This window comes from Pelecanus crispus, chromosome 7 (assembly GCF_030463565.1).
Source record: "Pelecanus crispus isolate bPelCri1 chromosome 7, bPelCri1.pri, whole genome shotgun sequence".
NCBI lineage: Eukaryota > Metazoa > Chordata > Aves > Pelecaniformes > Pelecanidae > Pelecanus > Pelecanus crispus.
In genome coordinates, this window is record NC_134649.1 from 42,719,299 (window position 1) to 42,740,887 (window position 21,589).

The following is a 21,589-nucleotide window of genomic DNA, read 5'->3' on the forward strand; positions in this document are numbered from 1 at the left end:
TTTACTTTCATTAATCACTGCGAAGCAACACCTTACTGAGCATCCCGCCGGGTGCCTGCTCGAAAGCCCATTTGTCCCCAATCTCACCATCTCAGAACAACCACCCGAAGCGAGAGGCATCAGACATGGCACCGCATGAGCTCGAGGGATCGAAAAAGTATGAGCCGCATGCCTTCTGCTCGGTCGGTGGTTTAAAATGTGGTTCTCTGCGGTGGGAAGGAAGATGACCAGGCGCAGCTCTCCGTGCAGCCGCCCAGCACCGCAGCTCTGGCGTGATCGGCTCATTCTGCATCGGCAGAGCTGCGGGGCTGGGCGGGCGCGCACCGCCCACCCAGGGGATAAAGCTGGCGTGCTTTGAACTGGAGATGTCTTTGGAGAATGGTAATACACATACGTGTTTCCCTTAAATGGAATATCTGCTCTGTGCCAGTCGCTTAAAATTCTTAAGAACGACTAGGAGCAGCTTAAAAAGGTCAATCCTACACTAAACTCACCTTCCCCTAATTAATTGTTAGAAAATAAACATGCAATGCAACTTGCAATTTATTTTCGCATTTTGATTTTTCCAATGGACTTGCTTTTAGAAATGAAATTTAGCAGTCAAAGTATACCCAAAGCATTAAACTTCCTAGGCAATACAAAAAGAATAGGACAGATCTAAATATATTGGCCCTCTGCTCAAGACAGCTGATCTGTGTGATTTAAAATAATGCCAACATCTGCACATGATATAAGTTTTATATATAATCCATCCTCTTTCAAAATGGCTTGTACAGTTTGAATGAGGTTTTAAACAACGTACAAAATGAGAATGGCTAATATTCACACCCAAACTACTGTACAGCTAATTTGCAAGTACTTTAAATTAATTGTTTCAGTCAAATACGGTTGCTTTTTTGACCCTGTTCTGTTATTCTAGCTAAAAAGAAAGGAGAAACCAAAGAAAGAAAGTTATATGATGCTCCAGTAATTTACAATCCCTTCCCAAGGTGCCGTGCCAAGCTCGCTGGTGCTTCTTTGTTCGGGGCCCCAGCCAAAATGCTGCTGCGGGCCCACAAAAGTTATCTTACATATTTAGACAAGCTGCACACAACTGCAGCTGAAAGGTGTTCGATGGTGGTCTCGGAAGGGAGGCTGCCAGCGGAGATAAATTGGCAGCACAGACTCCACGAACCTTTCTTCTGGAAAACTGCAGACTCTGGCCTTTTATATTACACTTGGTCACCTACCCTACGGTCTTTTTTTAATACTGCCGGGTTTGGTTTGTTCATTTTTGTCCAGTTTGCATTTCATACTGACGCCATTAACTAGCCCCCCGTCACACGCACACTCCCAGCAAGTGTTTGAAATCAGAGCCTTAAAAAGCTGCCGGTGTCAGGAACACAAAGATTTCAACAACAACAACAACAACAATAATGAAAACCAAAGGACTGTCCCACCATTTGGTCCTCTGAGGGCTGTATTTCTCTTTATCTAACTGTTGTTTTAAAAGGAAGAGACAAAACAGTCAAATCTCTCATTCTTTTTCTTAAAATGCATTTCCCTGCCCTCTGCATTTATTTTGCTCCAGCAATAATTTTGGCAGATTTTGCTCTGAGAGCGGTGAAGTTAATAGCGGGGGACAAGCTCCATAAAAGAATTCTTGTTATAAAAGGCTTTAGGTAGCCATTTTATTGTAAGAATTTCTTACTCCAGATCTATTTCTTTTCGTTAATGAGTGACTTTGTTTCAGTACCAAAGGCAACCGAACATCCAGTAAATTTTACGACACGTTTGCTTATTAAAAAAAACCAAAACAAAACCAACAAACAAAAAAACCCAAACAACTGTAAATTAAAAGGTGACTTTGTATCTTACTCATCTGGAAAATGTGTGCTTGTCATATCTGCTTGACATTACAAGAATGAAGATGTGGTTTGGACAGTAACAAACAATGACACTAGTCAACCTCATCAGGAGACATGAAATAAAGGAATGACAATGATTGATGGCAGCTACTCATTTACAGATATTTCTAGAAAACTCTTCGCTGGCCTGGCCAGGCAAAGCGGGAGAAGTTTTCCAGCCTGCGCGGTGCTCGCCGGCAATGCACGGCGGCGGACGGGCGACGGCGTGCCCGCCGCGACCTCGGCTGCGTGCTCCGAGGGGCGGCGGGGTCCCCTCCTGCTCTCGCCGCTTAAGCGGAGCATACGGGCACGCTCGGGCTGCGGCTCCCTAAACAAATACCCAGGGCAAGCGCCTGGAAACCTCGTTTTGTTCGGCCGTGTGGAGCGAGAGGCTTTACTAGCAAATACCGGTGCTCCGGAGCGGGGGAAAAAAGAGGCGTAATGGGACTTAACGTGCCGGGCTGTTGGTTGCGAGCGAGCTGCTGGCAGTGCCGGCTGGTGTCTTACCAAGCCCCCTCCTCGCCGTGCGCTACGGCATTGCCACCTCCGAAAAGTGATGTGTGTGCGCGTGTCCGGGGCTCTGCGAGCCTCCTCCCCGCTACGAGCTGCGGCCGCTGCAGCAGGCTCAACTCGCCTCTCAGCTGGGGATCTAAGAGCTCTTTTTTTTTTTTTTTTCTTCATATTATTCCACGTTAGAAGATAGCTTTAAATTTAATTGGCTGTTTATTCCTGTGTTTTATGGCTTTTCCCCTGCTGCAAACAAATTCTTTTCAGCTTGAGTTACAATTTTAATAAACGATTACGAATGTTCCTGTAAATCACCAGACACACTAGGCACTGAATTGAAACCTAAGTTATCTAACGTTTGGTAGCTAAATGAGTAAGAATTTGTAGTATGCACTTACATAATTCCTTGTGTGGCAAGTTAAAAACACAGTTTTAGAACAGCTATTTATAACATAAAACATTGTTTCACAATTTCTGTGACTATTTAAAAATATTTTGAATTGGATGACTGCAGAAACCTGTGAATTTGTATTTCATAAGTTAGAGTTCCATGCTTCTTAAAGCATGTAGAAGTGATTTACAGGCTAGTTTTAAATTCATGCAAGTTATGTGAGAACGGAATTAACATTTTAATTCTGCATTCCTGCAATGAAGCATCTGCAAGTTGACAATACAGAAGACACAGCAGCGTTCTCATGATATCTCTAACTATCTAAAAATAATAAAGCAATTAAAGCACAAAACTAATAATCTAATAGGATAGCAATGCATTGTAGTGCAAATACATGTAATGTTGCCAGACCCAAGTTCATTCATTCATTCACTCTTTCTTTCTTTCTTTCAAAGTGGCAAAAATCTGTATTTCCATCAAATTAAACTTTTTTTTTTTTTTTTTTTGCGGTAATGTCTGATAGGAATCCTCTTTGGAAATCCAAACAGTTAGAAAACAAAAAAAAGAAAGAAAAAAGGAAGTGTCTGCTGAGAAGGAATTCTGCCTGCTACCCAGGGGTATATTTATACGCACACGCACATACTCACACACAGAAAAAAAAAAAGAAGAAAAAAGAAACAAAAGGAGGAAGAAGAAAAAAAGGAGTCTTGTTTGATGGCCAGGAGGGATGACACCGCCTGTTCCTTCTCACAATTGCATTCAGGTACTCTGGATACATATTTGCCAGCTCTCATGACCCACTGATGCTACTCCCTCCTATGGAAAGCAGGCACTCACCAGGTATTAGAGAAGCAGCTTTTAACACCAATAAAGGATTTGTACGGGCTGTAGTTAAGACTGAACAAAGACTAAGGAGAAGCTCTTTTACAGCACAAGTTTGTGCTTGTATCTTTTTCAAAGTAGGTATTCCAGTAGGAAAAGGCAAAATAATAATTCCCCTGGCTTTTTTCTTTGGCAAGCATTGCTTTGATTGGTGATTGAGACCCACGCTAAAACATTAATTTAGGGTAATTTGGGGGAACAGCAGCACCCCTCCGTGACTAACGTATTTAAGTCGGAGTGGGTCAGCATCTCCAAACCCGGGGTGTCCCAGAGAGCTGCCGCGTGCTGCCAAAATCATCCCCTACCGAGTTTACGGGAGAGGGAACTACCAAACCTCGATGACTCAGGCTTGTTTTCACAAGGCATGTGCAGAGGGATTTTTTGGGGGGCTCCTGTGGAGTTCTGCACCTCGACTGGGCCTCTCGGGGTCTCCTGCCCTACCTTTCTACGCTTTGAGGTGTCCACGGTTAGCCCCGCACGCTGGTGCGCTGCACCAAGCTAATCATCGGCACGGAGAGAAAGGATATTGTCAGAGTGCAAAATGATCTGTTTTCAGGCAGGAAGCAGTCAACTAGATGTAAATTCCATGAAACAAAAGAAGGTATTATTTACAGTTTTATTGTGATGTTAATTAATATTTACATCTTGGAATGAAAAATAGAAATGTTAATGATTGGCTTTACTAAAAGGATCACTTGATGCCAATGTGAAAGCCAGGGAGAGAAGGCAATTATGCAAACATCACATGCATCCTAATTTCAGTATGGAAACTTACATTTCAAACCTCAATTCAGGAAAATAACATGGAAAGTTTGTACTACAAAATCTAAACATGAGAAAGATTTAAGAGAAAAAAAAGCACATTGCATATGTCAGATAATCTAGCCTGATTATCTGAGCTGTGCTAGCTACAGGGAAGCACTTACCCTTGAGTCCAGCTAGAAGTTAGCAGGGTAAGAAGGAACAAACCAGAATAACATAAAGACTAGCAACAAGGCTCAGGAAAGCAGACAGGAGCCCTAACCTAGCAGCTAAATATTTGGGTTCAAGCAAAGAATGAAAAAGAAACTTAAAGAAAATCAAACCAACCAAAAAAAAAAAAACCCACTTACAGCTGAAAATTTCTTAAGCAGCTCAATAAACCTTGCTACTTACTATGGGGGAACAAATCATTGCAAATTCTCAAAACAACCAACTCTTTGTATATGGTGGGATAAACAGTCATTAAATATAAACAGATATTAAAAAATGAAATATAACCACAAGTGATACGTAAAACAAGTATGGACCAATCTTTCATGTTAAAAAGAAAAGGGTTGCAAAAAAAGAAAAAGAACGTTGAGCATGTTTGGGAATTTTGTTTGATGCATCACTAACACAGAATGAACAAAGATTGGTGCATTCAGACAAGTGACCACTTTTATGAAGCTTAAATATTGCCAAAAGGTGTAATATGTATTGGCAGCATTATTGACTATAATACTGTGCATGAGTTCAACAGTAAACAAGAAACAGTTTTGGGTTTTTTCTTTTATAATGCGAACATTGGAGAAAAGCACAGCTTTGCGTGAATGGAGTTTTTCTTGTAAATTGTAGCAAAACAAAAAAAGCAAAACTTTTCACTCTAACAGGTATTGTTCACCCACATAAAAGGAATTGTAGAGTCATACAAAAATTAATGAATAGCAGGATCTATTTTTTTTTTCAGTACTTAAATTGCAAATAAAATAAACTCCACCCTGGTTCGGAGCTGTCTGCTTACTTCCAAGTCAAGCACTGCTATCGAACTGCAGATGAGAATTTGAGTGCTGCTCGAAGTTTGTATTTACTAAGTCAAAAGAGGTGGGAACCAAATGAATTCACTATTTCTCCCAAGTTTCCCCAACAGCAAAACGTGTTCTTAAGTTTCTGTTTAACAGACAGCTCCATCACAGGAGGGCTGGATTTTCTCTGCATGTGCATGCATGCGCATGTGCCATCTCGGACTGCTACAACAAGAAAGCTATAACAAGTTACTCGTCAAATGGCTTAACATTTACTTCTCTGCACATCCTCATTCACCATATCCTCTAATAAGCACAAAAAATATGGCAGGTATAAAGATAAATGTACAAGAATAAAATGTCTCGCAAAAGTCCTTACCTTTCTGCAGGCAAAAAAAAAACCAAAACCCAAACCAAAAAACCCAATAACAAACCAAGACCCTTTTAAAAATGCAATACTTGATATGTTTGAATTTCAAGACTGAAGGAACTGAGATACGTATTCGTGCATTTAAGACTCCCAATAAGCCATCATGTGTGGCATGCATGACTCACTCATGCTTCTGACTATTTAACTGCTGCGCCCAATGACTTTTGCAACGAGCATTGCCACGTACAAACGCTGAAATATGAAAAATGAGTAGGCCTCGCTGTTGAGGTGAAGGTCTACTGTGGCGTGCTGCCCTCCTCCTCTTTCCAGTGCCTGCAGCAAAAAGGGGAGCCTGAGGCCGCCCAGCTTACGGGGAAAACACATTGTGGATGGAAAGAGGGTGGTGGCATAAAAAAAGGCAAATGATCTCAATTTGGAGCCGGTATCGGCATGAGAACAAGTGAGAGAAACTGAGGTCAGATCCTGACCCCCTCAGACGCCCTGGAGGGACCAGGGAGTGACATCTCAGATGTTTTCACCAGAAGCGAGGATGAGGGATCCCGGCCTCCGGGCAAGCAAGGGAGATGGAAAAAGCAAGGTCAAACCTGTGGCATTTCTACGGCTTTGAGCAGAGTCAGGCTGATACAGGTCTGCAGGACCACGAGCAGCACAAGTCTCCGGTGGGCGTGCTGGGCTGTGGTTAGATGCAGAGGGCTCCTGGGCTCAGTCACTGGCTTCACAGCTCCCTGGCAAGGACTAGGACAAACCAGCTGCCCCTTCTCCATCCCAGTAACCTAGCAGGGGGCTTCAGCTCTCCCCACATACACAGTGCTCGGCTGTGCATGGGGACAACACACCTGAGGGTCCACAGCCCCGGGCATCCCCTTTCCCTTCCCAAACTCCTGGCAGATTTTGCTACAGCTGCTGCCAGGCAATTACGTGTCTGGGAAAGGGAGCCTTCACCTGACCCCACATATTGGTCTGGCAAAGTGTAAACTCCGTAACGTCAAGAATTTACCCAGCAGAAAAATTCTCCAGGCCTGATGTCTGAAGGGATGGGAGAAGCCTGGAGGGAAAGGTGATTCCCCAGTTTGATATTCTCTCAGTGTCCTCATCCCAATCCGCAAGGGTCATGCTGGGATGGGCAGGAGTGCATCCTCTTTGCACCAACCACACAGCCAAGAGCATCCTTCAGCATTGCTTGTTAGGAGAGGGAGCCACAAGCAGCATCCCTCTGCTGCTCTCCCTTGCTACACTTGGAAGGCCTTTAGCATGGAAAAAAGCAGCTGTAGAAGGACCTGTGCCTGCTACATCCAAGAACCTGGGCAGAGGGGCGTACAGCCCCTGGGAGCGCTCTCAGGTCAGCACGACTCAGCCAGGTCTAGAGGCTAATCACAGTCAGTAAACTCCCCACCTGCAAAAGCCCAATTCCTACCTCCCATTTTGGCTTTCTGAGAGGTGTCTTTCCTTCCCGACCCCAATCCTTTATACCTTGCACCCCCAAAAGCCAGTGACCTGACTGGGATGAAGAGGATGAGGGTCACTGAAATGAAAATACTGACTGTGGGTTTACCACGCTGCATCATGCTATGTCCTCACTGACAGCAGCAGCAATGCAAGGCAGAAGGGAGTCTGAAAGATGCAGGCGTGTGGAGGATGAAAAAAAAAAAAAAGAAAAGAAAAAAGCAGCAAGCAGAGGTTTTCAGCTGTAACACTGATGGTACAGATGTATGTCTTGCATTGTTATTTTCTATAAATACTGACATGAAGAAGTTAAACCAATATAAAAGGCAGTCAATTACACTGATAAGCAAGGGGCAGATTATGAGTTCCTTACAACAAAATACTCCATAACAGCTTTACAGAGACTTTTTAAATGTTAAAATCTGATTTAATTAGAAGAATTTACTAATATTTACCACTTTTCCTTATTTTACGTGTATTTTATGATACTAATTCTTAAATTTTGCTGAAACTAGCAAGAACTGCTGTATGTTACATAACAAAGAGGCTCCAGACGCGTGATCAAGACCTTCAAGAAAAATGAGCGAGGAGGCATTCGTCTGGTTTATAATCAAATTACATTTGCAAGACAAAAGAAATTGCTCTAAATTTCAAATTAAGCAAACTGGGTATAACTGCACAGGACATGCAGCATAGCTACGACTCAAAAGATGATTGCTTTAAATTCACATCTAACTGGCCTGCAAAGCAACCTGTTAAAAATACCATATGTTTTCCTACAGTTGAATATTCAACAGGAGACCTCTTTTTGTGTGTGCATTTCATACTTGCAAGATTTGCACCTGTAGTTCTGAGCACGTGATGCATTTGATAGACAGCTAATGGCACTAATGAATCGCTCTGATCTGGGTGTGCAGTTTATTGTGTGGGGGTAAAACGCACGTCTGCAGAAAGCAAGCTGGGTCTCAGGCTCTCAGATCCCAGTCTCTCCTCCATCAAGTATTGCACTTTAAAATACTCATTGACAAGTTCCCCAAGGAGTTTTGTTTCTTGGGTTTGGTTGTGCTAAACACACAGGTTAACTGGGTCTAGATCCACTGATGTAAAAAGCAGCTTAATGATAATGAAAAAAATTTCATTTTGGAGTCAGAAACATGTATGCGAATATTGATTTACATCAGTGCAGAAAATCTTTCCATCAAAGACTTCTGCTCTGTAGGAGAACTTATTTACTTACAAAATTGAGAGATTGGGGCGTCTAGCTGGGGTACATTTCCTCCTTTAGCATTTAGCTTTTGCACTTGGGTAGGCGGCACAGGTTTGTGAGACTGGCCGGTGGCTCGGTACATGGCTTGGACCCACAGGATACGGTCCTGCTCATCGTCACTTGCAAAAATCACCGTGTCTCCTTCCTTCACAGCATTGAAGAATGCTCTGCCGCCCTCCAAACCTGGCAGGAGAGGAAGCGACAGCAGAGTTTTGCAGACTTTGAGGCCAGCCAGGAGATCTCCCCTGGCTTCCCACCCCACCAGCACCCTGGGTGACCCCAGCCAGCCTCGCGCTGCCGCCAGCTCCTGGCTGAGCTCAGTCCCCACCCCTGTGCCAAACTCACCTTCGAGAGAGCCCGCCAGGTCCCCAGGTAGCACCCTGCACCATGATTACTAACATGTGCCCCAACACGCTCGGATTAATTGCTTCTCTCGCCTACAGCCCTGGCTGTGCAGGTCCTGTGTGGGTTGCACCACTGGAGCCCCATTAAGAACGAGTTTTGAGGGGATGCGGTGGGAGGTTTCCCATTAGAGCAAGTGCACCAGTGCTCACACTGCACAAAAGGTGCTTGGGTGATGTGCTTATTTCTGTCTTTGGCCTGATTCGGCACCCATCTTCCCATCTCCCTAACATTGGAATTAAACTGGAATCAAGGTCTTGACAACCAACCTACTGTGTCTTCCTTCATCTCCTCTGGGGACACCGCTATCCAGGGCATGGTGAGGATCACCATGCTCAACGCGTCGCCCCACCAAAATAAAAGAAATGTGGTGCTCCTCCCCTTGAAGAAGGGTCTCAGCACCATGTACACAACAGGTACCTCCAGGTACCAGGGGGCTTTCTAGTCCTGCCCCTTCCACTCACTTACATCTATCAGAGAGTAAATGGGGCAGGCAAAAATACTGGGTTGGTCCCATAAATATTTTCTACAATAAAGACAGGCATAGCTGCTAACCTTATATTTAGGGAATATGATTTGAAGGCACAGGTTAGGATCATCACTCGATTTGAGCATTCAGTTCACAATCAAATTTCATTGGGATTTAAGCATCTAATTCACTTAGGCTCCCCAGAGAAGATGAGTCTTTCCCTCCTCTGGTGCAACTCCTAGCTCAATTCCTTAGATCTATTCATAGTAAAGTCATGCATAGCTAATGATCAGTATAAACACACACATATTTATAATAATGCTGATCACAGTTCAGCTGCAAGCAGGGGGAGAGAGAGAGGACTCCTGTTTGGGAGCCGTACGCAGCGTGGCGAGCACCAGGACCAGCTGCAAGCTGTTGGCCCCCGTACCTGGCTGCGGGTCGGTGTAGTCCACAGTGTATCCGTCGAGCTGCAGCAGCTCTTGAGGTTCAGCTTTTTTCTCCCGGTAGCTGCACATAGCAAATGTATATTGACTAACCTGAAGAAAATCACAAAGCTAAGATGGCACCGGGTGATCACGACAAGGCAATCCAAAGCGCTTACAAATGCCGTACGCTGACGGCGTGTTAACAGGGACTGGGGGTGGTGGGGTAATTTTGACGGTCATTGCCCATACGAGACAGACTAAACTTTTTACCAGGCTTTTGCAAAGCTCCCTCTTAACACACCCTGCTGCGGCAGGCATCTAATTCTCCGCATCGGTACATACAGCGGTTTAATTTCCTCCAAAAGAGGAAGCTCTGTGCTTTAAAACCCTCTATCATTCATCCCCAGACAAGTGCAAGAGTGACACCCTGTCACAAACAATGTGAGCTAAATTGCTAGGTGCCAGTCATATTAAAGCAATCTTAAGGTCCCACTGATCTCGGCAGTTGTTGTCATCAGTGCTGTAAATGGCAGCTCTCACTCCTCTGAGGTACCATCTGCATGACACGATACATTCAATGTCAAGCTCTTGACGGAAGCCGACTCAGCTGCAGGGGCTCTGCCAGGCTCCCGAATCGCCTTTAGGAGGCCATCAGGCCGCATCAAGACCCTGCGCGTACTCGGCGTGCTGCAATCTGGATGGTCGGCGAGAAGCTCGTCCAGGGAGGAGAGGAGAGGAGAGGATTCTCCGTGCCCCAGGCTAGGTACTCACGGGAAAATTTACTGTCAACTGATTTCAAATGACTTTGTTAAGGTTGTGTCACATCCTGGACGCCTGACGTAATTTTATTAGTCTGGACATTTTCTTGACCTCTGGAGGAAACTTTAAAACTCTGGTGAGCGGCAATGGATCATGCTCGTCATTTTTTGGAAGTCAGGAGAGATCCTGAATGATGGGCGAGCGGCTGTGCCGGGGGATTTTGCCTCCCAAACTCCAGACAAATCGCTGGGCTACACATACACATGCAGCACCTATTTTGGTGGCATCTGTAGCTAATAAAATGTCATTTATTTAAGTCAGGGGACCTGTCTATTGGCATAGTGTCTCCCAGCCGGCACTCGGTATCTTGCTGCCCTCTACGGGCTTCTGCTAGCTGCCAGCCTGCTCTCAGCAGCTCTGCCTGCACCGTGCCTTCCTCCAGGAACAGCTCCAAAAGCCACCTAAGAATAAACCCTATCATTAACACATTTGTGGGAGTAAGACTAAAAGTGATGCTTTAAGCATCTTGCATCCTCCTTAAAACTACCAGCACTGACGAAAGATTGACAAGTAACAGACCAATAGCAGGAGCACACCAGTGCATATTCTATGCTATGAACTTTGAATGCATACCATCGTACCGGCAACACAAAAATGAAAAAGATTAACACGAAGAAATCTAAAAATAACCTAGTGCCCCACAGCACAATATTCAGACGACTCCTGCAGTGTTCATTCAGTTAGACTTGCAGTATATTGCTGCCACCTCCTGGAGAAACTCTTGAATGTGCTTTATTTATGGTGAGATCCTGGAGATTTCATCTGAGCTGTGAGGATTTGATTTCTCTGTGTTAGACAGCCTGAACTTCAGGGACTGCATGATAAATTTAATTCCTGAAATGAGTCAGTGCTAACCTACACTGACATTGATTGAAAACATTAATACAACTACTGCTTTTTTCCTCTCATGTACACTCTGCAGCAACAGGTAGAATTCATACAGCAGTTCAGTTTCTCCTTCTCTGACCCTGAACAGGAGGTCAGGCTCTTCTTCATGTACAAATAATTCCTCTCATCTTTGGATCCAGAAAATATTCTTCATCCCTATCAATAAGCCAACCATACCAACACAACAGTAATGTATGGAAACACACACATGCATTTCAGAGCTTATACTCCTCATGTTGAAAGTTATAGAAGAAAGACAGATGTAGACAGTAGGCTCTGGTGGAGCTATCCTGGGACAGAGGCAAAGCAAACTGGTCTCTCCTGTTAGCATTCACATGATTTCCTTGGAAGAAGCTGCCCTACGTCATTATTAGAAGAGACCTCTAAGAGAAACCTACAGGTGGGTCTACAACATGCGATGAGCCAGGGCTCATCTGGGTTCACGTCCTGCTTCTCTACTCACACAGCTCAAGTGCGAAGCCCAAGCTCAGGATCGACCAAGAGCCTGCTGGCAGGAGGCAGGCTGGGATGAGGCTGGAAGGAGGAGACAGCTATCGATGGCCTCTGGAAAAGGTGCCAATGGTGCCATGCAGAGTGCCTACACTTAAACAACTCGAGCTACTGACTTCAAGGACTGGCATACCAGCCTGTCTGTCCTATGCCTAAAGCATTTACTGCTTGGGGTCAGAAAGAAGCTGATGCCCTGGTTACCAGTGCAATGTGGCTCCTTCCATTTATGAGCAGTGGTAAAGCAAAATCTGACAAAACAAGATTCTAGAAAGCTCAGTATGTCACGATCATGCTTCGCTGCTGAACAGCACTGTAGGGTCAAGTGGAGATTGCAGCTTGCCTTTCATCAGTCCTCTAAAATACTGTGCTTTGCAGAGCCTGCTTTCTGTGGAAGCTTAGAAGTGGCCAGACAAGTGAAACAGTTAATAGCAGAAATTAATCTTACAGCCTGCTGAGTTCACACCGAACCATAGCTGAGTATGAGAGCGAGCGAGCAGATGGGATGGGCAAGATGAATGCTTTGAGTAATTGGAAAAAACACAGATACAGAGAGGAAACTGAAGGAAGACAGAGGAGAAATCTCTGCCCAGTGAGGGACAAACTCTCAAAGCAGCTGGGATTTCATCCAGGGACTCGATGAGGGCCAGGAAAGGAGCATCTAAGGAAGCTGAACTGAGCAAAACTAAAAGAAGGGAAATAATCCAAGGCTGCCCTGGCTGGTTCATTACAAAAAAAAGGGAAAACGCTTTGAGAAATAATTTGAGACAAAAGAACAGAAGGAAAAGAAAGTGGGAAAAAAGAGTAAAAGACAAAGACATTCAGGAAAGGGGAAGCAGACAGCGGGAGACAAATGCCAAAGTTCACTGTTCCCAGGCTGCTAAATTAGATCTGACTTTCTTGGCACTCGACCATATTCTGTCACCAGCTATATAATCCGACTGATTAATAAATACAGTAGATATGTATTAACCAGTCCTGACTTCGTCCTCGTTTTTCCATCAGAGACTCCTGCTCTAGCGAGCACCACTTTCCCCAGGATCCTGCTCAAACCTGTTAATTGTCGTCCATCACACTCCGAGCTCAGTCATCCGCCTCCCCCTTTCTCACTGTTGACATAACACCGCCCCACTCGGGTTAAATCCTTAAATGGACCTTTCCTAGATTAACAGCATGCATTTTGTCCCAAGGGAGAGAAACCGTGCTAAGATACTGCCAGCTGCAATACAGCTTTCCACTTTGATGGGAGACTCTTGTCCTCTGGTTGCAGCTGTACGTTGCCTCCCAAGACCTTTCCTGACACAAATGAGCAGAGGAAATGATCTAGCTTAAAGAAACAAATGTAAAAACAACAGTTTTCACATCTCAGCACGTCCATTCAGCCCTAAACAACTGCACCCAGCAGTTGTCCTAACTTCTTCCTTCAAGCAGGAGGTGTGCGTGGTCTCTTCGGGCAGGGCTGCATGATGGGAAGCCATCTGACGTGAATATGGACAGGACATGCAGGACCTACCATAGCCAGGTGTAACGAGCTGTGGCATCTGTTTAACCAGCAGTTCCCTAACATCTTGTATTTATCATCAACACTCAAGGTTTCTCAAGAATCACCACCTATGCCCAGTTCTCAGCGATGGTCTAATTGAAAACATGATTTAGTATGATTATGGGGACCAGCTACAGGTCATTTACCTTGACTTGAGGACCACAGTCCAGGACTGCTGGTGTAGTACACTGCAATTTTGCTGAGTTATTTTAAAATTCTGTTGGTTATTCGGAGTTACTGAACACTTACTTAATTCCATTTTATCCCAAGTCAGCTGGGTTTTGCTACAAGCAGGAACTGTCACTGTTAGTCTAAATTATAATGAGTTCAAGGAGTCTGTCACTAGAACAATAGATCCAGGCGTAGAGACTGCAACTGGTTTTAATCTGCAGAGAGTTGATCTGCTTCCAACAACATTCTGCAAACACCATCAGACACAATCAGCTGAAAACTGCTTCAAGCTATTCAGCAGACATGTCATCCAGGTACCATGGAGTGTTAGTTCGCATATGCTGCCAGAGCACAGAAACAGGGTTACGACCAGAGAAGAACAGATTCAGTCTGAAATCTCAATGTAATTAATTCACTTGCTCTGAAGAATCATTATAAGAAATTTCCTACCACAAAGCCAGCAAACCCACCAGAACCAACAATAGTGTTGTTGCCAGTACAGCACATTAGACCTCGCAAAGAATTAATACAAGCTCTGTCAGCTATCAAAAATCCCAGCTTTTGCATGATCAAGGGTCTAACTGGCAAACTGGCTGAAATTTGTAAGCTGTGCTCAGGCAGCTGATATAGCAACTTCGGAAACACTTATAACATCTGTGATGGATGTACATTTTCTTTCCTAACCAGTCACGGAGAACTTTGCCCTAAATCGCTCCCTTGCTTTTGCTTACCACTGCCACTGGCGTTACTGTTGCCTTTACGAAGCATTTTCCTCACTTGTGATGCTGCGGACCACTTCCATCCAAGCTCAGGGCCATATTCTGCCATCACTTTCACGCTGCATATCTCAGGATTTAAAATTAGGCAAGTAACGAGTCTCTGCCATGTAATTTACATCTAATCAGTATTCTGCTCTTCTGCTGCTCATCTCAAAGGGTGTCTATGAGAAGGGTGGGCAGCATGCAGAGAGGACTGCAATTCATTCGAAACAGAAAACTATCCCCTCTTAACGCATGGGTGCACGCTGGAGGAGCACACGCACCAGCTCTGCCAGCCGCGCCACGCTGTAAACCTTCCCCGAGGGGTTGAACCGAGTCCACCCAGCAATGCACGCGCTGGCGAGGTGAGGCCCAGTTCTAGGAATGGCACAAAGGAACCGCTCTCACCCACTACACCCAAACAAATCATCTCCTCTCCTGTACAACCCTCGCAGCTACACAGACACAGAAGGTGCGAGGGATTATTCCACCCAAATTACAAGGCAGTTACCGCTCCTTTCCCCTTCTCTCCAGGGCTTACAGAAGCCAGCTAGCCCTGGAAATGCTCCCTGTAGAGCTCCTTTTTCTACACACACGCGCAAAGCCTCCGTTCATACCGGCGAGGCATTACTGACACAAAAGAGACAAACTGCCATCGACACCTTCCTCCTTGGTGCCGCCCATGCAGTTTGGCACCTTTGTGCCTTGTTTAGATGGTTATGAAGAGTTTCAGTAGTTATTACCATGAATTTCTTAACCACTGGTACCAGAAGGCGGAGCAGTACCACCCAATAGCACTGAAGGAACTGAGGCTGCGTCCATCTGAAATGGGGAAAGAGGGGCAGGAGGGAGAGGGCACAGGACCAGAAGGAGGAGGTTACTCTGCAAGGGACGGGAGAGGAGACAGAGCTGCAATAGAAGATGCTACAGGTAAGGGACAGAGACAAGGGGTCAGAAAGGAAACGTTTAGTTATTCATCTGAACTTACAGCCCTTGCCCTCTTGGCAGTGTCACAGACTGACCCGACCGCTCTGTCCCAAATGGACTTTATGCATGGGACTCCATCTCTTGGCTCGGGCGCAAGCAGGAGCCTGGTGCAGACAAACAAGCTCCTGAAACAAGGGCTGCTCCTTGTCCGTGCTTTATGTAACGGAGCCAGCTCACCTTCCTGCCGGGGTTATTCTCTGTCTGCGGTTTAGCAGAGTTCAGAGCATCCTGGACATCAACACCTTTGCTGCCAATCCCCGCTCATATCAGCACCCATCCTTTGCATTGCATGAAAAGCAAATGACAAACATACGGACAGCAAAGTATTTTTATTCCATCTTTATTGCCTGCTGACATGTTCAATATGCTCAAACTACATCTGAGGGACTGCATAGAGAGTGTTTCTTGTTTATATTTGATGTACGGCAGAACACTTTACATTGCACCAAATGTTGAGCAAACGGTAACATAACAGAGAAGCTGCAGTGGCAGCTGGAATTTCTGAGGTGGGCTACAGAGACTCTCTGGGGGCAAAAGTCTGCTCATCTTATTCAGATGAATTGCTTTTCTGGCCAAATTCTGCTTTTATATGCCAACTGACGAATACAGACCTAGTAACATGAGAAAACATGGAATAACTCTGAGAGCTTCAATTCCACAGCAAGCTGGAGAATACATAGCAACTGAAAACTAGAGAAGTAACTGCAACCACATAGAAAGGCCAGAAGGACAGCCTCCTTGAGAGAGACATGGGAATCCATGTCCAAACCTGCAAACCCTTGCACAGAAGAGTATCAATAGATTTATTTATGGGAGAAGCTATTTTAGGAAAGAGGATTCTCTGCTTTGGAGAATCTCTGTTCACAGGGAAAAAGGGATTGAGAACTTGGTCTAATAGGAATGAATCGTCTCTCAGGGAAAAGCAATACTAGTTGCTCTACAGGTGATCACAGACTGCCACAGCACTTTTAACTTCATTTCAGAACATAATAAAGGAAACACACAGAGAAAAGCAGTCCCTCAATCCCTGCCCAAGAACACGGTCACAGCATGATGTTCCCAAAAGGCCTTTTCTTCATTATGGCCTCTGCTGCTTCTTACCCAGGAGACAGTTTGGGATTTACCTCCAGTGGTCTAGCTCTGCAAGATGCTGGGTTACCCTGCGAGGTGCCAAGCACCCCCACCTCACCAGGGACCTGGCCAGTCCCTGCACAGAGGGTGCATTTGCAAACCAAATGCCTCTAGGAATGGATTACACAGCTCGTAAACCCATCACCTTTACCTAAATCTAAATATACTGCTTGGGCAGATAGAGGCATCTCCTGTGGCTGCTCTACACTAACTCCCCCACTTCTGTGGCCATTTTGACCCCATTTGGAGCACAGAACGAGCACTTAAACTGCCGCTGCTGATTGTACTCCGTTATTGGACTAGGTACTCAACTGGTCTCTCCAAATGGGCTCCTACTTACATGGGTCACACACATCATAAATCCCTTTTACCCCCCCAGGATAGATTTTCTTATCTGCCACATAGTTTAGTGCTACGGAAGCCAGCAGTGATGGACAAATGGGGAATGCAATTAAGCTTCCTACTGAGACAGTTGAACTTGGAGTAGTAACTAACTCAAAACAAACTAACCAGTTTACACCAGGTGATTCAGGACTGAAGCTGTGTAATGTGGAAGATGGACTGTGTGGAATCCTCCCGTTATCAGCACAGGAAAGCCAGCACACAAGCATGCTCCATCCAAAATGTGGAGCCTGGTGCACCTGGTTTACACCATCTCAGATCTTACACATGGGTGAAATCCCGGCGCCTCTGCGGCAGACCTGCCATCTGTTGCATCGGCAGTAGGATTTCACCCTGTGACTTGATCACTTTGGATCTGTGCTGAGCAGATCAGAGCATCTCTGTGTTGCTTTCATCACAGGATCTTGCACAAAGCTTTCTTTTCTCATACTTGGAGACAACATACCCTGGGGAACCCAGAGAGGAGGGAGAAAGAGATGGACCCAAGAGGAATCTGTGGCTTTATCAGGTTGGTGTGAAGATAGAGCTGTTCAAACTGGGACCCCACACTTCTGTGGCCAGTGCAGTGGTTTCAGCTGCCCTTGGGAAGGTGAGGGAAGATCTAACACACCAAGCACCGACCAGATCTTTTTAGGTCACAGAGGACATCTTCTGCCTGTTTTCTTGAAATTCTTAACCATGGGCAAATATACAGGTCAACTGAAACTGGGAGGGCAGAAAGTGAAAAAAAGAAAAAAGGGAAAAAGGAAGAAAGACATTGCAAAATGATCGATGAGAGCTGCAGACAATGAGAGGCAGTAATGAACGTGAAGGCAAGATAAACATCAAGAACAAAATACTGACTCTGTCATAACCAGTGATTTCAATCACTGTAGATTTCAATGCATTTCAAATTTTATCTGGAGGCTCAAAAGGGAGCATTTGCACCCAAGTACCTCCAGCCAAGACAGACTGAGCTTCCTCCTCATCTTATTAATTCCTCACTAAAATTGGTTCTCCATTTCACTGAGCATTCATTTGCATCAGGAAACTCATGGCTAGAGGTCTGCAAGTGGGATATCTTTGAGAAGCTGTATACATTTAGAAAAAAAATCCAACACTTAACAAACACCCTACACAGAACCACAGCTTTGCATCAATTATACAACACTGAAAATGGTCAGAACAAAGACTTAAACATTTCATGTTGTGATTTAAGATCACTTCTAGTTAAATCTGTTACCTGGACCAGGACAAAGAATCGTTTCTTCCATCTCTTCCAAACATTTTTACCAATGGCCCATAAATATCTAGGAGAAAAGAATAGGTGAATTCAACACACAAGTGACTATATGCTGTTCTCTTGCTTTTCAGTATGTTTTCTTGACACCTAGAAACTGAAGTTAATACACAAGCAGGAATAATTACAGGACTTTTAAGCTCAGCAGCATTCATGAATGTGTGTATTTCTAGCCTGAATAAATAACCTGTTAAGAAAGTGACACAAACAGCTCCCAGAGTCTTAAAGTTACACAGTATTAACTCTCTCTTTGTCTTTCACAACTTGTTCAGAATTTAGAAGCCCTTCAATGCCAGTGAAAAGCTACGACATGGTCAGATGGGTGAACATTTTCAACAAGAATTAAATTTAAACCCCAAATGTTGCTTTAAGCTTTCACAGAACCATTTGGCTGAGGGGAACTGTCAAAGACAAGGGATACTTACTACATCAAAACCGGTACCTGGGATCCCAGTATCCACTGGACTCACTAAACCAGGACATTTCACTGAACAGCTTAAGATGAATTCCTAGAAATCACTTGGCTACAGATATCCAAGCAAACTGAGCAATTTCTAAGGAGGAGGGAATCTACTATTTTCAACAAAGGAAGAACTAACTTTTTAAATTAGTGTCAAAATTAGCATTTAATCTCCGTGATGAAGAGGCCACTGTGACACTGTACTACAAACACTGGCAAAAATAGTGGCAGCACCAGACCAATAATAAACACAAGGACATTATTCAGCATTAATATGTTTTATGTATCATTACAATTACTTTAGTTCCAGCTCAATAAATAGAAAAACAACTCCTTTTTGGTTGTGCTAGTGGTTCCTTATGCCAGAAGAGATCCAACATACTCTTGGTGAATGTTTAAGCCACAAAACTCGAAGTCGTGCTAATGTGGGCACTGAGTACTTGGCTAGTTCAAGAACAGGGCAATAATTGTCCTTTTTCCTATTGCCGCTAACATCAACAGAAAGACAATCTCAGTTCTGATAGCAAGCTAGCATTATAAACCACATAGTTTTAAGCAGCATCTTGTAAATCAAATGTTAGTTGAAGAAAGCCTGGGAAAAGCCAGGACTGCTCGGTCCTGTTGCTATCAGCTGCAGTCAAGGAAACAAGTATGACAGGTGAACTGTCTTTTCGTGGCTCTGGTGCCTGTGATTGTGATGGAAAAATTAAATTTCACATGTGGCTACTGGCTCTGATCTCATTAGCGGAGAAGAAAGAAGGAGGAGGAGAAGGAATTAAAAAAGAGATGAGTGATCCAAAGCATCTAATAATGGATCGAATCTAACAAAACACTATGAAAATAAAAATGAAACAAAGTCACTTTTATAGCACCAAAAACGTACCGGAGAAAGTGTTAATCAAAACAGTGACCTTCCTGGATGGTTTCTATTTTTGTCACATCCTCAGCTCTGAAGAGCAAACAGAGGAAAGCCTTGCCGATAGCGTTAGCTAGATCTTCCCAAGGATGATCTGATTTGTAATTGCACGGCACAAAGGTGGAAGCCAGGGGTGGCAGTCAGGGACCTCCCTGGCCCCAGATCCTCTGACACTCACGTCCGGAGGGGAGAGGTTTCCCTTTTAACCTTCGAGATCATTAGTCCTACTCCAGGCAACTGCTATTTAATTGTGCCGTGTATCTCCATATAAATAATGATGATTATACTGGAGTATAATTCAAGCGGAAGGTGCACTGTGCTTTTCGTTCTGAGAAGTCAATACAGGGAAACACAGAATAAATTAAGAAATTGTGCCATTCTCAATAAAAGAGTCGGGCAGTTCAGCTGTTATTTCCTTACAGGAAAAAAATAACCTAACAATATCCTGAGGAATACCGTTTAAAATTTAAACTGTTTGGCTGATATGCATTAAAAAGACTATGCTAAGAATACGGAAAGTGCATTATAAATGACTGAACTAATGCCATTTTTACCTTCTCTTCCAGAATCTTAAAAAAAGAGTTTTTTTCTAATGCACATTCAAAACAAATTGAGTTCAGATTGAAACAAGCATTTACCCAGAGTGCTTCATGTTTTGAGGCTTATCCATTCGCACAGCAAGCTTGATTTTCAGGTCTTGATCCGGGCAGTTTTTGGAAACAGTCATTTTGTGCCACTCTGATTGCTTTGGGCTATTGGGAGTAGGGTGGAGAACAACCTGCAAGCATCAAAATCAACAACGTTAAAGGGAAAAATTATTCACAAAATGGGTTTTAATGGGGAACAAAAGCACATCAGATGAGCTACTTTTCCCCTAAAAGTCAGTCTGGAAATTTCTATTCATATTAGTGAACAGCCACCATCAGTGGCTTTGTATTGCTTTTTTAAAGTACAGCTTATTATTTTGAGATTAGTTCATATTTTCTTCGGCTCCTCTATCTACCATGCCATTGTTCATGGGGCTGTGCAGAACAGAACTGCATTATCAGTTCCCATCGTTTAAGGAAAGACCATGCTAAATGAACTTGCAACGGTCCAGGTAAATCAGTCTAGACGTGATGGTGGACTGCTGTGATTAGTAAAACAGCAACAAGTTTTTGCTGATGTCGCTCACTGCAATTCCCCGCTTTCAGCCTCATACAACTCGGTCAGCATCCAGCCTTCCTGACAGTTCCCATGCGAGGTGAGCTGTTTCAAGGGCTCAGAAAGCTCTACCTAAAATTGTTCATCTATTGCTACTATCAGGTTGTGGGGAAGCTGGTTTGATTTTTTGCTTACTGTTAAGACTGGATGCAGCAGGCAACGTTTTAGATAGATTGGTGTGTCTGACTGCACTACAACAGCAGATAAAACCTGCATCACATGTCATGACACCAGTGGCTGCAGGACTCTGATTCCATTTCACGCAGTGAGGAAACGATGGGGCAGTCTCCAGCTGGGGTAAATCAGTGCAACACCAGTGACTGCAGTGGAGCTGTGCAGATGAACACCAATGAAGTGCTTGGGTCATCAAAGAAACTGAAAGGCTCCAAGAGGCAAGTAATCTTTCCTGATCTTAGCTGTGCTTTTCCCACTCACCCATTACCCTTAGAAAGCAGAGCAAGCTCCTTTGGACAGTGAGCCACAGAGTCTTCTCCCAGAACTACACCACATCCACCATCTTCTCCTGGTGTTTCCATACAAGCCTCTGAGGTGGCTTAACCCTCTCCCTCCTACACCCATTCCTCTTCTGATGCTTTCATTCTCAGAGGTGACTTTGCCTGGCACAAATTCATTCAAGTCTCCACTGTTCTGCAGTGAGATGAATCTCCTTTAAATCCATTAACCTTTATGCAAGCA

The 21,589-nt window shown here is 44.3% G+C and overlaps 1 protein-coding gene across 9 annotated transcripts in view; it reads right to left on the minus strand.

Moving 5' to 3' along the window:
* The window catches only part of CADPS (calcium dependent secretion activator), a 227,458-nt gene that overhangs the window by 89,964 nt on the left and 115,905 nt on the right, over positions 1–21,589 (minus strand). For 8 of the 9 annotated variants that reach the window (XM_075714588.1, XM_075714587.1, XM_075714586.1 and 5 more), the window contains exons 8-11: positions 20,329–20,468; positions 18,258–18,324; positions 9,832–9,940; positions 8,501–8,713 (exon numbers count right to left, since the gene is read on the minus strand). In XM_075714588.1, coding sequence (XP_075570703.1) covers positions 8,501–8,713; positions 9,832–9,940; positions 18,258–18,324; positions 20,329–20,468 — 529 coding nt within the window. Of the gene's footprint in view, positions 1–4,592; positions 4,605–8,500; positions 8,714–9,831; positions 9,941–18,257; positions 18,325–20,328; positions 20,469–21,589 lie in introns of all 9 variants that reach the window. The other variant, XM_075714580.1, reaches the window with a different exon arrangement.